The sequence below is a fragment of the Pongo abelii genome, chromosome 7, assembly GCF_028885655.2.
Source record: "Pongo abelii isolate AG06213 chromosome 7, NHGRI_mPonAbe1-v2.0_pri, whole genome shotgun sequence".
Classification (NCBI taxonomy): Eukaryota; Metazoa; Chordata; class Mammalia; order Primates; family Hominidae; genus Pongo; species Pongo abelii.
In genome coordinates this window covers 8377487-8392922 of record NC_071992.2, presented here as the reverse complement: position 1 = coordinate 8392922, position 15436 = coordinate 8377487, and the positions used below count along the sequence as shown (strand labels likewise).

The 15436-nt window shown below is 53.3% G+C and overlaps 3 protein-coding genes across 3 annotated transcripts in view; 1 reads left to right on the top strand and 2 right to left on the bottom strand.

The window, feature by feature from the left end:
- LOC134761888 (chitobiosyldiphosphodolichol beta-mannosyltransferase-like) overlaps positions 1 to 15436 on the top strand; it is a 966630-nt gene that overhangs the window by 457352 nt on the left and 493842 nt on the right. The gene's annotated exons all lie outside the window — the stretch shown is intronic.
- Positions 4217 to 6492, bottom strand: LOC134761899 (protein FAM90A5-like). Its single transcript, XM_063726497.1, has 3 exons — positions 6350 to 6492; positions 5783 to 5891; positions 4217 to 5203 (listed from the first exon to the last, which is right to left on the bottom strand). Exons 1-3 carry the CDS (start codon positions 6490 to 6492, stop codon positions 4241 to 4243), a joined length of 1215 nt encoding a protein of 404 aa, XP_063582567.1. The 3' UTR covers positions 4217 to 4240.
- LOC129047673 (protein FAM90A5-like) lies at positions 11209 to 14665 on the bottom strand. The gene is made up of 4 exons (XM_054519170.2): positions 14546 to 14665; positions 13881 to 14080; positions 13314 to 13422; positions 11209 to 12734 (listed from the first exon to the last, which is right to left on the bottom strand). The coding sequence occupies exons 1-4, from the start codon at positions 14663 to 14665 to the stop codon at positions 11772 to 11774; spliced, it is 1392 nt and encodes a 463-aa protein (XP_054375145.2). The 3' UTR covers positions 11209 to 11771.

The following is a 15436-nucleotide window of genomic DNA, read 5'->3' as shown; positions in this document are numbered from 1 at the left end:
CCTGACGGACAGAACGATCGAAGCCACAGGGCATGGCCTATGTCACCCTTTGGCAGGTCTGTTTGAAATCAGGGATAAGGGACGCTTCCCGTCACAACTTGAATCGCTACTCTTGCCATTTCATTAGGCGACTTCCAAACACAAATTCATAGAGAGAAGTTATCTTCCTCTCTACCACAATAGCAGGTGATGGTCTTTCCTGTTCTAGCTTTCTGCCTTTCGCTCCAGCCCCTCTTTATTTATTGTTCTGGTATTTTACACATGCCACACGAATTCATCTAAACAAACAGTGAACACGTGCCATATCGTATCGATTTCTTACACGGCTGAAGGGCAAACCACCCTTTTTTTTCCAAAGTCCTTTTTCCATTTACCCACCCATTCAGCGTGCTGCAGTTCATTTCTTTTCGCATTCCCATCTTGGTCTTATCCCACCCATGGAGACGGAAATGTTTTCTCGTTTTCTCTTCCAAGAATTACTGGAAACGAGAGCAAGCACATCCTACCCCATCAGCAAGCCCCAGTGTGATCGGTTTCTTTCAGTCTCCTTTGTCTCTTTTCCCCCCACCCCTCAGGGATTGCGGGAAACAAACAACTGTTCAGTGAAACGAACCTGAAATTACCCGTCTACTTTCTTTCCCCGGCTGGCGCTGAGATGGGCAGGTGCTGGAGCAGCCCCGCTGGAAGCGATGCAGCATCCACGAAGACGGAGGAAGGGGCGGAGAGGGACCTCTGCTTTCCAGGCTGCCTTTTATACTGCCTCTGGTCACCTGACGTGGAACGTACCCTAACCTAATCAGTTACATGCACCTTAATTACCATTAACTTAATCCAATCACGTGACCCGGAAAGGTCTGTCTGCACAGCCCACTCTAAGATCATGTCCACTGCTGACAGACATTCTAAAACCTAGGTGTACAGCTGCAAGCTTTGAAGAATAGATGTTCCCCGTCAGACATGTAACACTGGTGCCTGTACCCCTGTCTTCTTTTCCATCTTTTTGGTTTTTTTGTTTTGTTTTGTTTTTAAAAATGTGGTAAAACAGACACCTTTTAATTGGACCGTATTTACTATATCTCCACGTTGGCCTCAGTGTCAGCAAGGAGATTCTCCTTGACATGCAGTCACGGCCATGATCCATCTTCAGAGCTTCTCTTTCTTCCCCACCGTAAGTCTGTCAGCAGAGAACCCTGACAACACCCTCATGTGTTTTCTCCTCCAGGAGGCGCTTGGAAACCACCGTGAATTGGACTGCACTGGGGAACACAGATGAAGAAAGTCAACACCGCTTTGTCCTTCAGTGCCTGGCTCCTTTTTCAGCTGGTCTTGCCACTCCAGGCATTATGCCTGAGAAGTCTCCCGGACGCCTCTGAGGCTCTAATTCCCTGGGTCCCATTGCCATTTCTCTGGATTTGCGAAGATCCACCGGACCTCCTGTGGAACTCCCGTGTCGGTGAACTTTTGTGCCACGACCCTTAATTCTGCCCATGGTCATCTGCACCTGCACGAGTTAGGGTCCATGTCCCTTGGACGGGAAGAGACAGGCAGGAGTCGGAATGCTGAAGCAGCACACTGGGGCGTTTTCTCATGTAGCCCAAGTGACCCCATGGTCTTCTTGAGCTTTGGAACCAGTCGCGTCCCCCTTGACACTGCACCCGACTCGCAGTTTCTCAATCTTGTTGGCCCTCCGGCGATCTCCCGTTGGATGAATTGCACCTGCTGAGACTCGATTCCCCTTTGATTTGCGCTTCATTAATTATTCATGATTCAGGTTGGAACCCCTGCTTACGACCCCCTGTGGCCGTTCTCTGAGCTTTCTGGTCTCACATCGTTTCCTTCCACCCTCTTTGGTTCATTGTGGTCATGCTCCTTCTGCTGTCAGAGGAGCAGAGAGTTGATCTTATGGATTCTGGATACGGATACTTTCTAGGTGATCTGGATAATCAAGATAACGACCCTCATCAGCGGTGCAAAGGGAGCAGCCATTTGGTGTGTCTCAGAAAATCCCGCTCCGTTCCGAGGCCTCCTAGATGTGGAATCCCGCTCAGAGTTGTTCCCAGGTCAGAGAATGGAGATAGCCTGTGCGTGATGGGATATCCCTGCCTAGATCTTTCAGTGAGTCTCTACCTCAGCTACTCTTAGGATCAGGGGGAGAACCATGGAAAGGCCCGGTGCCAGACATCCGGAAAGAAGACGGGATGAATGTTTTACCTCGGAAGGACATCCCAAATCTGGGAGTTAACTTCAGCTTTGCTGGGGTCTATTTGGCCAATGAAACTCTGCCTGGTTCGTTCGCACATCCGGAAGCCACTTCACGGGGGCCGTCGTAACTGGGGCCACACATTTGGCATCGGCGGTTGAGCCAAATGGGGACTCGTGGTGCAAGCAACCCTCCCCTCGTGTTAGCGTGCGTGAGATTCAGTTGGCGGAATTTTACTAGGTGCGTGTCGGTAGAGTGGGGCTGAGGTTTTCTTGCTCCTGTGGATGGATAAGAAGTCAAAGGTCCTGCCCAGCCCTGCGGTGCCCTCAGTCAACTCTGTTTCGGAGACATAACGATTTGGGTTGCTAACAAGTCAAGAAATTTTCAAGCCCTTGGATGTAGGGAAAAGAAAGAGAGATCAGACTCTCACTGTGTCTATGTAGAAAGGGAAGACACAAGAGACTCCATTTTGAAAAAGACCTGTACTTTAAACAATTGCTTTGCTGAGATGTTGTTAATTTGTAGCTTTGCCCCAGTCACTTTGCCCCAGCCGCTTTGACCCAGCTTGGAGCTCACAAAAACCTGTGTTGCATGAAATGAAGGTTTAAGGGATCTAGGGCTGTGCAGGACGTGCCTTGTTAACCAAATGTTCACAAGCAGTATACTTGGTAAAAGTCATTGCCACTCTCTAGTCTCAATAAACCAGGGGCACAATGCCGTGGAAAGCCGCAGGGACCTCTGCCCTTGAAAGCAGGGTATTGTCCAAGGTTTCTCCCCATGTGATAGTCTGAAATATGGCCTCGTGGGATGAGAAAGACCTGACTGTCCCCCAGCCTGACACCCGTTAAGGGTCTGTGCTGAGGTGGATTAGTAAAAGAGGAAAGCCTCCTGCAGTTGAGATGGAGGAAGGCCACTGTCTCCTGCTTGCCCGTGGGAACCGAATGTCTTGGTGTAAAACCCGATTGTACCTTTGTTCAACTCTGAGATAGGAGAAAAGCTGCCCTGTGGCGGGAGGCAAGACATGTTTGCAGTAATGCTGCCTTGCTATTCTTTACTCCGCTGAGATGTTTGGGTGGAGAGAAACATAAATCTGCCCTACGTGCACGTCCAGGCAGAGTACCTTCCCTTGGACCTAATTATGATATAGATTCCTTTGCTCACATGTTTTTTGTTGACCTTCTCCTTATTGTCACTCTGCTCTCCTACTACCTTCCTTTTTGCTGAAATAATGAGAATCGTAATCAATAAAAACTGAGGGAACTCAGAGGCCGGTGCCGCTGCAGGTTCTCGGTGTGCTGAGTGCCCGTCCCCTGGACCCACTGTTGTTTCCCTATACTGTGTCTCTGTGTCTTACTTCTTTTCTCCGTCTCTCATCCCACCCGACTAGAAACACCCACAGGTGTGGAGGGGCAGGCCACCCCTTCGCTTGGAAAATCAGTTAAACACAAACACGGAATGAGAGTCAAAAGACAGTATGTCATCTTTTTGAGAATTTTATTCACTTCAAAACCAATGAAACACACATATTTACAAAGGCACTCCAGAGCCCAGTTTTCGAGGCTGAGGAAAGACCCCGAGAGCGCTTTGCACAGCACGCTTCACAGCGTCCGAAACACTGCTCTCAGGGCGGGGCACAGCGGGAGGGCTGCACCTCTCAGGGTTCCCTAACTTTTCCCTTATTCAGTCATCTAGAGAGCAAATACACAGTAGTTCCCCAGTTTCCTATTGAGGTCCCAGCGGAAGTCTGACTCCTGCGCGTCAGGCAGTTTCTGAGGCAACGAATCACTGGCACGGAAGCTTTTCCTGGCGCGTTTCCGGATACCCATGCGAACTACAATGTCCCTCACCAGAATTCAAGGAGGCAGAGTCCCCGCATCTGCTCCCTGCCTGGCCTGGGCTCCCACATCCACAGAGGCGCCGCAGCCGGGGAGCTTCGGAGTCACCGCACAGAGTCTGCTCCGTGCTCTACCGCTCCTCAGTCCCACAGTCCCCTCCAAGTCACGGGAGCTGGAGGCCAAGGAGCCCCTGCCACCTGCAGTCTCACTCCAGGTCAGAATCGCTGTCCTCTGAGGAGGAGGAAACCCGAAGGTCCTCATAGAGGACGCTCGGTGGGACACGAACACAGGGACCCTCGGACTTCTCTGAGACACGAGGGCTCTGAGCGAGGAAGGCTCCCGGCTTCTCAGGAGAGTGAAATGAGGGGGCTGTCAGGAGGCTGGAGCTCCAGCTTCCGTTTTCCAGTCTCCGGAAGAGCACTCTGAGAGGCTGGGCCGGATCATAGCTGGCCGCTGGGTGATGGGACATGGTGCAGGCCTGGGCAGTAGGCAGGCAAGGTCTGCTGTGCGGTGGCTGCCGGTCGACGCTGGGCACCTGGGCGGGTGTCCTCCTGCCCATCTGGGGCGACCTACTTGGTCCAAGTTCCTTTGCGGCTGGCGGAGGTTGCAGATTCTCCGGGGCCCCCAGCTCAACTCCCTGGGTGGCGTTTTCGGGGATCTGGAAGCGACCCAGTCTCGGTTTCTTGGGGAAGTTCGGGCAAGCCTGAATCGGAGCCCGCGCCGGTCTCTTGGCTCCTGGCCTGAAGCTGAGATTGGAGCCGAGGCCCAAGCCCTGTGTGGGGGCTGGTGGGCAGGGCTGTGAGGTCACCGCAGGAAGCTGGTCTTGTGCCTGGGGGCTGATGGCCTGGAGCAGGCCGTGGGTTTTGGAGGCGGCCTGAAGAACTACTCGGCAGCCACCCTCAGGGCTGCTGTGTGTCGGCTTCACCACGAGGAGAGGCTCGGGGCCCTGGTGCCTCACTGCAGGCTGAGGGATGTCGGCCGCAGCCCCTGTCTGTCTTTCCTTTGCTCCAAGACTTGAGGAGGAGCTCCGACTGGCTTTTCTGAGGGGAGACAGTGAAGCCAAGGCGGAGCCCCTGTCAGACATTTGGGTAGCTGAGCGATCAGTGAGGACAGGGTCCACGCGCGGCCTCTTACTGGTTGCGTGGACCGGCATTGGCCCGCTTGCAACCTGAAAGAAAGGAAACAACACAGGTTAGAAGTTCCTCAGCGTGGAGCCGACATGAAAATCAACCACATCCAAAGACAAGGTGCACACGCCATGAAATTCTTAGTACAGTATCGACAGGCGGTCCTTGGAAGTAGGGACAGACCCTCCACCTGAGTGCTGATCAGGACAAGACACATGAACCTCCACTCAGCCTTCCATGAAGTGGAACGGACTAATGCCCTTCTGAAGGCAGGTTGGTGGCTCAAGGGTACTCAGGACGTCTTCTCTGAAAACATGCATGTTCCTGAGTTTAGCCTTCTCCGTGTTTGGGGCCTCCGAGGGACTAATTTCCTCATGCCGCTGGGAACATGTTGTTGGCAGGCTTGCCATAATTGGACAGAAAGAAAGCAGCAGGAAATACGGCATCTTCAGATGCCTTCGCCTGGAATCAAATGGACCCGGAAGGATCGTGGAGTCCCCGACCCCGAGAAGGCAAGAAAGAGGGGTTCCCCGATTCCCTCCCGCAGATGGGAAGCTGAAAGGAAATCAACCAGGGTGACCTAGAGGAGAAAAAGACCAGGGGCCCAGGGTGACACTCACCCTCAGATAATCCGAAGATTCCGTGGATCCTTTTCGATTTGGCAGCGGCTTCTCTGGAGGTTTGCCGGAAAATATGTGGAGGAGAGCCTTCCTCTGCGGGTCTTGTTGCCTGCAGAAGAGAAAAAGGTCAGGCCGTGGCCCCTGGTTTTCCCCAGGAGACAGGGAGAACCCTGTCCGGGGCCCAGTCCCATTCCGTGTTTTGTGATACACAAATGGACATCTGGTGCCATTTCCGCCTCTGCCCCTTCCCTCACGTGCCAACCTTTCCATCCTCCAGGTGGCCCTCTAGGCTTCCCAACTAAGGACTGTGATTTGGATCCCATTGCTTTTCTCGCCGTCGTGGGGAAACTGCACGAAGCGCCCCCGCCTCTCCCCGTCCCTGAATCTCCCAGAGCCAAAGGAGCTCCTGGGTGTGGAACCCCGGAGGAAACGGAGCTCCGGTCTATTTCTCTGCAGCGTTCCTTCCCTGGCCCAGAGACGGAAAGGCACACGCTGCGCAGGTGCAGAGACACCATGTCCTTAGGAGGCACTACCCTGAGAGTGGTGAAAACCCCTCCCTCTGCTCACCTTGGTCTCTCTTCCTTCTCTCCCTTATCCTTGTTCAAGGGCCCCGGCTTCGCTTCAATCCGGGGCTTCCACGGCTTCAGGTTTTCCTTCCCTTCCTTTTTCCCAAAGGTCTGTGGAACCAGGGCTGCGTTCCAGCACTTCATGGGGCACCTGGTACTTCTGGCCGTGTGGCCAAAGGCCCCGCAGTTTTTGCACTTGAGCTGTGGGTGGAAAGGAAGTGATGTCAGTGAGTGAGCTGAAGCCACGGACTGTGAATTCAGAGCTGAATAAGGATTCTAAAGAGGGGACACCGGCATGGGGGCCGTTAAGTGCTGGGAGAGTTCGGATACGATGTTCTCTCCCAAAGCCCATGTGACGGAGGAACTCTAAAAGGAAGGACTCAAGGTTCTAAGGGGCACGATGGTGAACCCGATGTCAACAACACGGCCAAACGTGGCTACACAGGATTCCAAGTAGAAAGGGAGGTTGCTCCCAAGAGTCTCTCAAGGGACCTGTGGGGCGGGGGAGGAGGTCCCAAGCCACGCCCACCTTGGACGGGAAAAGCAGCCTGGGTGGTGGTGACAGAACTCTTTGGAATCCAACCCAGTATCTGAGGACCGTGTTACACCCCCTCCCCCCGCTCCCACCCCCACCCCGATACCCAAGAGATCCAGGGCTAGACTTACCCTGGGGTCTTCTTCATCGGGCGGGGGAGCCCTTGGCCCAACTGGGGCCCTCCGCTGCTTCTGGAGGGTCTGGGCTCGCACGAGTCTGTTTGCCCCGGTTTTGGGGTCACGACGTGCCATCGTCTTCATCCCCTGGGGGTTTTATGACCGCCTTTTTCAGGGGTTGATTGTTGGGTCACCTGAAACACACACAAACACACACATGTCGATGGTTAAGCACATTGGATATTCACACACCCACAGGAAGCCCCCAGCTAACTCCTTGCCGGTGTGGTGATGAGCAGACCTCACCACCAGTCGGTCAGATCTGTGGAAAGCAATGTGCTGTGTGCATCCTCAGATATTGTGTGTTCCTCTGCCATGATTACCTAGTCCAAGAGTAAACCTCGCCTGCCACAGGGCCCGTGGCCTAGGTATGGGGAGTGGAGCTTTCAACCCCAAACAAACAACTGATTCTGGAGACTGGACTTAGGTCTATCACGATTCACTCCGGTAGAAGACCCGATGATTCTAGCTCCCTGACGGACAGAACGATCGAAGCCACAGGGCATGGCCTATGTCACCCTTTGGCAGGTCTGTTTGAAATCAGGGATAAGGGACGCTTCCCGTCACAACTTGAATCGCTACTCTTGCCATTTCATTAGGCGACTTCCAAACACAAATTCATAGAGAGAAGTTATCTTCCTCTCTACCACAATAGCAGGTGATGGTCTTTCCTGTTCTAGCTTTCTGCCTTTCGCTCCAGCCCCTCTTTATTTATTGTTCTGGTATTTTACACATGCCACACGAATTCATCTAAACAAACAGTGAACACGTGCCATATCGTATCGATTTCTTACACGGCTGAAGGGCAAACCACCCTTTTTTTTCCAAAGTCCTTTTTCCATTTACCCACCCATTCAGCGTGCTGCAGTTCATTTCTTTTCGCATTCCCATCTTGGTCTTATCCCACCCATGGAGACGGAAATGTTTTCTCGTTTTCTCTTCCAAGAATTACTGGAAACGAGAGCAAGCACATCCTACCCCATCAGCAAGCCCCAGTGTGATCGGTTTCTTTCAGTCTCCTTTGTCTCTTTTCCCCCCACCCCTCAGGGATTGCGGGAAACAAACAACTGTTCAGTGAAACGAACCTGAAATTACCCGTCTACTTTCTTTCCCCGGCTGGCGCTGAGATGGGCAGGTGCTGGAGCAGCCCCGCTGGAAGCGATGCAGCATCCACGAAGACGGAGGAAGGGGCGGAGAGGGACCTCTGCTTTCCAGGCTGCCTTTTATACTGCCTCTGGTCACCTGACGTGGAACGTACCCTAACCTAATCAGTTACATGCACCTTAATTACCATTAACTTAATCCAATCACATGACCCGGAAAGGTCTGTCTGCACAGCCCACTCTAAGATCATGTCCACTGCTGACAGACATTCTAAAACCTAGGTGTACAGCTGCAAGCTTTGAAGAATAGATGTTCCCCGTCAGACATGTAACACTGGTGCCTGTACCCCTGTCTTCTTTTCCATCTTTTTGTTTTTTTTGTTTTGTTTCGTTTTAAAAAATGTGGTAAAACAGACACCTTTTAATTGGACCGTATTTACTATATCTCCACGTAGGCCTCAGTATCAGCAAGGAGATTCTCCTTGACATGCAGTCACGGCCATGATCCATCTTCAGAGCTTCTCTTTCTTCCCCACCGTAAGTCTGTCAGCAGAGAACCCTGACAACACCCTCATGTGTTTTCTCCTCCAGGAGGCGCTTGGAAACCACCGTGAATTGGACTGCACTGGGGAACACAGATGAAGAAAGTCAACACCGCTTTGTCCTTCAGTGCCTGGCTCCTTTTTCAGCTGGTCTTGCCACTCCAGGCATTATGCCTGAGAAGTCTCCTGGACGCCTCTGAGGCTCTAATTCCCTGGGTCCCATTGCCATTTCTCTGGATTTGCGAAGATCCACCGGACCTCCTGTGGAACTCCCGTGTCGGTGAACTTTTGTGCCACGACCCTTAATTCTGCCCATGGTCATCTGCACCTGCACGAGTTAGGGTCCATGTCCCTTGGACGGGAAGAGACAGGCAGGAGTCGGAATGCTGAAGCAGCACACTGGGGCGTTTTCTCATGTAGCCCAAGTGACCCCATGGTCTTCTTGAGCTTTGGAACCAGTCGCGTCCCCCTTGACACTGCACCCGACTCCCAGTTTCTCAATCTTGTTGGCCCTCCGGCGATCTCCCGTTGGATAAATTGCACCTGCTGAGACTCGATTCCCCTTTGAGTTGCGCTTCATTAATTATTCATGATTCAGGTTGGAAGCCCTGCTTACGACCCCCTGTGGCCGTTCTCTGAGCTTTCTGGTCTCACATCGTTTCCTTCCACCCTCTTTGGTTCATTGTGGTCATGCTCCTTCTGCTGTCAGAGGAGCAGAGAGTTGATCTTATGGATTCTGGATACGGATACTTTCTAGGTGATCTGGATAATCAAGATAACGACCCTCATCAGCGGTGCAAAGGGAGCAGCCATTTGGTGTGTCTCAGAAAATCCCGCTCCGTTCCGAGGCCTCCTAGATGTGGAATCCCGCTCAGAGTTGTTCCCAGGTCAGAGAATGGAGATAGCCTGTGCATGATGGGATATCCCTGCCTAGATCTTTCAGTGAGTCTCTACCTCAGCTACTCTTAGGATCAGGGGGAGAACCATGGAAAGGCCCGGTGTCAGACATCCGGAAAGAAGACGGGATGAATGTTTTACCTCGGAAGGACATCCCAAATCTGGGAGTTAACTTCAGCTTTGCTGGGGTCTATTTGGCCAATGAAACTCTGCCTGGTTCGTTCGCACATCCGGAAGCCACTTCACGGGGGCCGTCGTAACTGGGGCCACACATTTGGCATCGGCAGTTGAGCCAAATGGGGACCCGTGGTGCAAGCAACCCTCCCCACGTGTTAGCGTGCGTGAGATTCAGTTGGCGGAATTTTACTAGGTGCGTGTCGGTAGAGTGGGGCTGAGGTTTTCTTGCTCCTGTGGATGGATAAGAAGTCAAAGGTCCTGCCCAGCCCTGCGGTGCCCTCAGTCAACTCTGTTTCGGAGACATAACGATTTGGGTTGCTAACAAGTCAAGAAATTTTCAAGCCCTTGGATGTAGGGAAAAGAAAGAGAGATCAGACTCTCACTGTGTCTATGTAGAAAGGGAAGACACAAGAGACTCCATTTTGAAAAAGACCTGTACTTTAAACAATTGCTTTGCTGAGATGTTGTTAATTTGTAGCTTTGCCCCAGTCACTTTGCCCCAGCCGCTTTGACCCAGCTTGGAGCTCACAAAAACCTGTGTTCTATGAAATGAAGGTTTAAGGGATCTAGGGCTGTGCAGGACGTGCCTTGTTAACCAAATGTTCACAAGCAGTATACTTGGTAAAAGTCATTGCCACTCTCTAGTCTCAATAAACCAGGGGCACAATGCCGTGGCAAGCCGCAGGGACCTTTGCCCTTGAAAGCAGGGTATTGTCCAAGGTTTCTCCCCATGTGATAGTCTGAAATATGGCCTCGTGGGATGAGAAAGACCTGACTGTCCCCCAGCCTGACACCCGTAAAGGGTCTGTGCTGAGGTGGATTAGTAAAAGAGGAAAGCCTCCTGCAGTTGAGATGGAGGAAGGCCACTGTCTCCTGCTTGCCCGTGGGAACCGAATGTCTCGGTGTAAAACCCGATTGTACCTTTGTTCAACTCTGAGATAGGAGAAAAGCTGCCCTGTGGCGGGAGGCAAGACATGTTTGCAGTGATGCTGCCTTGCTATTCTTTACTCCGCTGAGATGTTTGGGTGGAGAGAAACATAAATCTGGCCTACGTGCACGTCCAGGCAGAGTACCTTCCCTTGGACCTAATTATGATATAGATTCCTTTGCTCACATGTTTTTTGTTGACCTTCTCCTTATTGTCACCCTGCTCTCCTACTACCTTCCTTTTTGCTGAAATAATGAGAATCGTAATCAATAAAAACTGAGGGAACTCAGAGGCCGGTGCCGCTGCAGGTTCTCGGTGTGCTGAGTGCCCGTCCCCTGGACCCACTGTTGTTTCCCTATACCGTGTCTCTGTGTCTTACTTCTTTTCTCCGTCTCTCATCCCACCCGACTAGAAACACCCACAGGTGTGGAGGGGCAGGCCACCCCTTCGCTTGGAAAATCAGTTAAACACAAACACGGAATGAGAGTCAAAAGACATTATGTCATCTTTTTGAGAATTTTATTCACTTCAAAACCAATGAAACACACATATTTACAAAGGCATTCCAGAGCCCAGTTTTCGAGGCTGAGGAAAGACCCCGAGAGCGCTTTGCACAGCACGCTTCACAGCGTCCGAAACACTGCTCTCAGGGCGGGGCACAGCGGGAGGGCTGCACCTCTCAGGGTTCCCTAACTTTTCCCTTATTCAGTCATCTAGAGAGCAAATACACAGTAGTTCCCCAGTTTCCTATTGACGTCCCAGCGGAAGTCTGACTCCTGCGCGTCAGGCAGTTTCTGAGGCAACGAATCACTGGCACGGAAGCTTTTCCTGGCGCGTTTCCGGATACCCATGCGAACTACAATGTCCCTCACCAGAATTCAAGGAGGCAGAGTCCCCGCATCTGCTCCCTGCCTGGCCTGGGCTCCCACATCCACAGAGGCGCCGCAGCCGGGGAGCTTCGGAGTCACCGCACAGAGTCTGCTCCGTGCTCTGCCGCTCCTCAGTCCCACAGTCCCCTCCAAGTCACGGGAGCTGGAGGCCAAGGAGCCCCTGCCACCTGCAGTCTCACTCCAGGTCAGAATCGCTGTCCTCTGAGGAGGAGGAAACCCGAAGGTCCTCATAGAGGACGCTCGGTGGGACACGAACACAGGGACCCTCGGACTTCTCTGAGACACGAGGGCTCTGAGCGAGGAAGGCTCCCGGCTTCTCAGGAGAGTGAAATGTGGGGGCTGTCAGGAGGCTGGAGCTCCAGCATCCGTTTTCCAGTCTCCGGAAGAGCACTCTGAGAGGCTGGGCCGGATCATAGCTGGCCGCTGGGTGATGGGACATGGTGCAGGCCTGGGCAGTAGGCAGGCAAGGTCTGCTGTGCGGTGGCTGCCGGTCGACGCTGGGAACCTGGGCGGGTGTCCTCCTGCCCATCTGGGGCGACCTACTTGGTCCAAGTTCCGTTGCGGCTGGCGGAGGTTGCAGATTCTCCGGGGCCCCCAGCTCAACTCCCTGGGTGGCGTTTTCGGGGATCTGGAAGCGACCCAGTCTCGGTTTCTTGGGGAAGTTCGGGCAAGCCTGAATCGGAGCCTGCGCAGGTCTCTTGGCTCCTGGCCTGAAGCTGAGATTGGAGCCGAGGCCCAAGCCCTGCGTGGGGGCTGGTGGGCAGGGCTGTGAGGTCACCGCAGGAAGCTGGTCTTGTGCCTGGGGGCTGATGGCCTGGAGCAGGCCGTGGGTTTTGGAGGCGGCCTGGGGAACTTCTCGGCAGCCACCCTCAGGGCTGCTGTGTGTCGGCTTCACCACGAGGAGAGGCTCGGGGCCCTGGTGCCTCACTGCAGGCTGAGGGATGTCGGCCGCAGCCCCTGTCTGTCTTTCCTTTGCTCCAAGACTTGAGGAGGAGCTCCGACTGGCTTTTCTGAGGGGAGACAGTGAAGCCAAGGCGGAGCCCCTGTCAGACATTTGGGTAGCTGAGCGATCAGTGAGGACAGGGTCCACGCGCGGCCTCTTACTGGTTGCGTGGACCGGCATTGGCCCGCTTGCAACCTGAAAGAAAGGAAACAACACAGGTTAGAAGTTCCTCAGCGTGGAGCCGACATGAAAATCAACCACATCCAAAGACAAGGTGCACACGCCATGAAATTCTTAGTACAGTATCGACAGGCGGTCCTTGGAAGTAGGGACAGACCCTCCACCTGAGTGCTGATCAGGACAAGACACATGAACCTCCACTCAGCCTTCCATTAAGTGGAACGGACTAATGCCCTTCTGAAGGCAGGTTGGTGGCTCAAGGGTACTCAGGACGTCTTCTCTGAAAACATGCATGTTCCTGAGTTTAGCCTTCTCCGTGTTTGGGGCCTCCGAGGGACTAATTTCCTCATGCCGCTGGGAACATGTTGTTGGCAGGCTTGCCATAATTGGACAGAAAGAAAGCAGCAGGAAATAGGGCATCTTCAGATGCCTTCGCCTGGAATCAAATTGACCCGGAAGGATCGTGGAGTCCCCGACCCCGAGAAGGCAAGAAAGAGGGGTTCCCCGATTCCCTCCCGCAGATGGGAAGCTGAAAGGAAATCAACCAGGGTGACCTAGAGGAGAAAAAGACCAGGGGCCCAGGGTGACACTCACCCTCAGATAATCCGAAGATTCCGTGGATCCTTTTCGATTTGGCAGCGGCTTCTCTGGAGGTTTGCCGGAAAATATGTGGAGGAGAGCCTTCCTCTGCGGGTCTTGTTGCCTGCAGAAGAGAAAAAGGTCAGGCCGTGGCCCCTGGTTTTCCCCAGGAGACAGGGAGAACCCTGTCCGGGGCCCAGTCCCATTCCGTGTTTTGTGATACACAAATGGACATCTGGTGCCATTTCCGCCTCTGCCCCTTCCCTCACGTGCCAACCTTTCCATCCTCCAGGTGGCCCTCTAGGCTTCCCAACTAAGGACTGTGATTTGGATCCCATTGCTTTTCTCGCCGTCGTGGGGAAACTGCACGAAGCGCCCCCGCCTCTCCCCGTCCCTGAATCTCCCAGAGCCAAAGGAGCTCCTGGGTGTGGAACCCCGGAGGAAACGGAGCTCCGGTCTATTTCTCTGCAGCGTTCCTTCCCTGGCCCAGAGACGGAAAGGCACACGCTGTGCAGGTGCAGAGACACCATGTCCTTAGGAGGCACTACCCTGAGAGTGGTGAAAACCCCTCCCTCTGCTCACCTTGGTCTCTCTTCCTTCTCTCCCTTATCCTTCTTCAAGGGCCCCGGCTTCGCTTCAATCCGGGGCTTCCACGGCTTCAGGTTTTCCTTCCCTTCCTTTTTCCCAAAGGTCTGTGGAACCAGGGCTGCGTTCCAGCACTTCATGGGGCACCTGGTACTTCTGGCCGTGTGGCCAAAGGCCCCGCAGTTTTTGCACTTGAGCTGTGGGTGGAAAGGAAGTGATGTCAGTGAGTGAGCTGAAGCCACGGACTGTGAATTCAGAGCTGAATAAGGATTCTAAAGAGGGGACACCGGCATGGGGGCCGTTAAGTGCTGGGAGAGTTCGGATACGATGTTCTCTCCCAAAGCCCATGTGACGGAGGAACTCTAAAAGGAAGGACTCAAGGTTCTAAGGGGCACGATGGTGAACCCGATGTCAACAACACGGCCAAACGTGGCTACACAGGATTCCAAGTAGAAAGGGAGGTTGCTCCCAAGAGTCTCTCAAGGGACCTGTGGGGCGGGGGAGGAGGTCCCAAGCCACGCCCACCTTGGACGGGAAAAGCAGCCTGGGTGGTGGTGACAGAACTCTTTGGAATCCAACCCAGTATCTGAGGACCGTGTTACACCCCCTCCCCCCGCTCCCACCCCCACCCCGATACCCAAGAGATCCAGGGCTAGACTTACCCTGGGGTCTTCTTCATCGGGCGGGGGAGCCCTTGGCCCAACTGGGGCCCTCCGCTGCTTCTGGAGGGTCTGGGCTCGCACGAGTCTGTTTGCCCCGGTTTTGGGGTCACGACGTGCCATCGTCTTCATCCCCTGGGGGTTTTATGACCGCCTTTTTCAGGGGTTGATTGTTGGGTCACCTGAAACACACACAAACACACACATGTCGATGGTTAAGCACATTGGATATTCACACACCCACAGGAAGCCCCCAGCTAACTCCTTGCCGGTGTGGTGATGAGCAGACCTCACCACCAGTCGGTCAGATCTGTGGAAAGCAATGTGCTGTGTGCATCCTCAGATATTGTGTGTTCCTCTGCCATGATTACCTAGTCCAAGAGTAAACCTCGCCTGCCACAGGGCCCGTGGCCTAGGTATGGGGAGTGGAGCTTTCAACCCCAAACAAACAACTGATTCTGGAGACTGGACTTAGGTCTATCACGATTCACTCCGGTAGAAGACCCGATGATTCTAGCTCCCTGACGGACAGAACGATCGAAGCCACAGGGCATGGCCTATGTCACCCTTTGGCAGGTCTGTTTGAAATCAGGGATAAGGGACGCTTCCCGTCACAACTTGAATCGCTACTCTTGCCATTTCATTAGGCGACTTCCAAACACAAATTCATAGAGAGAAGTTATCTTCCTCTCTACCACAATAGCAGGTGATGGTCTTTCCTGTTCTAGCTTTCTGCCTTTCGCTCCAGCCCCTCTTTATTTATTGTTCTGGTATTTTACACATGCCACACGAATTCATCTAAACAAACAGTGAACACGTGCCATATCGTATCGATTTCTTACACGGCTGAAGGGCAAACCACCCTTTTTTTTCCAAAGTCCTTTTTCCATTTAC